Source organism: Cariama cristata, unplaced genomic scaffold (assembly GCF_000690535.1).
Source record: "Cariama cristata isolate BGI_N322 unplaced genomic scaffold, ASM69053v1 scaffold911, whole genome shotgun sequence".
NCBI classification, from domain to species: Eukaryota; Metazoa; Chordata; class Aves; order Cariamiformes; family Cariamidae; genus Cariama; species Cariama cristata.
This window is the reverse complement of record NW_009599602.1, coordinates 8,755-9,560: the sequence shown is the minus strand read 5'-3', so window position 1 is coordinate 9,560 and position 806 is coordinate 8,755. Positions and strand designations below refer to the sequence as shown.

The window sequence follows — 806 nt, the reverse complement described above, 5'->3', positions numbered from 1 at the left end:
AAAGTTGGGGGCAAATATTTTGGGGGATGACTTTCTGTTTGAGCAATGACCGCACGCTAACTGGCCCCATATCCAGTCTGGCCTTCCAAGTGGACTGAAGACTTGCCGGGTGTCCTGGGGCTTCCTGAAGCATGGCCCCATGCCCCGCTGCCCATTACACCCCTGCACATGCCTCCAACCACATCCTGCCTCATGCCACCCATGTTCCATACACTCATGGGACCTCTCCACTGGCTATGCTCTTGGCAGACCCATTGGTGGTCCAGATCCGTGTGGGCTGTGTGCTGCACCCCAACGGGACAAGCTGGGGCTTCCTGAATATCGGGGAGGGTGGCGAAGACCTCATATCTTTCGAGGTGGAGAGGCAGCGCTGGGAGCCCCAGAAGCCATTCCCGCTAGCAGAGCTGGTCAGAAAGTCTCTCACCAGCAATAGGGCTATCACAGGGCTTCTGGAGCACCTCCTCTCCATCTCCTGCCGGAGCTACATCCTTACCCTGCGCAAGTATGGGAGGACAGATCTGGAGAGACAAGGTGAGACCACCCTGACCCTGATGCAACCACCCCAAAGCCCCTCACACATATGGGGCCAAGCGGTGCCCAGGTGGGGGCACCTCACCTCCTTGCTTTTGTCCCCCAGAGCCACCTGTGGCCACAGTCTTTGTCTGCACACCCAGCCCAGCTCAGCTCCTGCTGGTTTGCCGCGTCACCGGCTTCTACCCACGGCCCATCAGCGTGGCCTGGCTGCGGGATGGCCAGGAGGTGCCACCAGGCCCGGCACTCAACACCAGCGCCATCCCGCCCAACGC

General features: G+C 60.4%; 1 protein-coding gene across 1 annotated transcript in view; it reads left to right on the top strand.

The window, feature by feature from the left end:
• The window catches only part of LOC104168943 (antigen-presenting glycoprotein CD1d-like), a 3,807-nt gene that overhangs the window by 1,836 nt on the left and 1,165 nt on the right, over positions 1-806 (top strand). The window contains exons 3-4 of the mRNA XM_009709722.1: positions 250-531; positions 638-804. Of these exons, the coding sequence (XP_009708024.1) occupies positions 250-531; positions 638-804 (449 nt within the window). The remainder of the gene's footprint in view (positions 1-249; positions 532-637; positions 805-806) is intronic.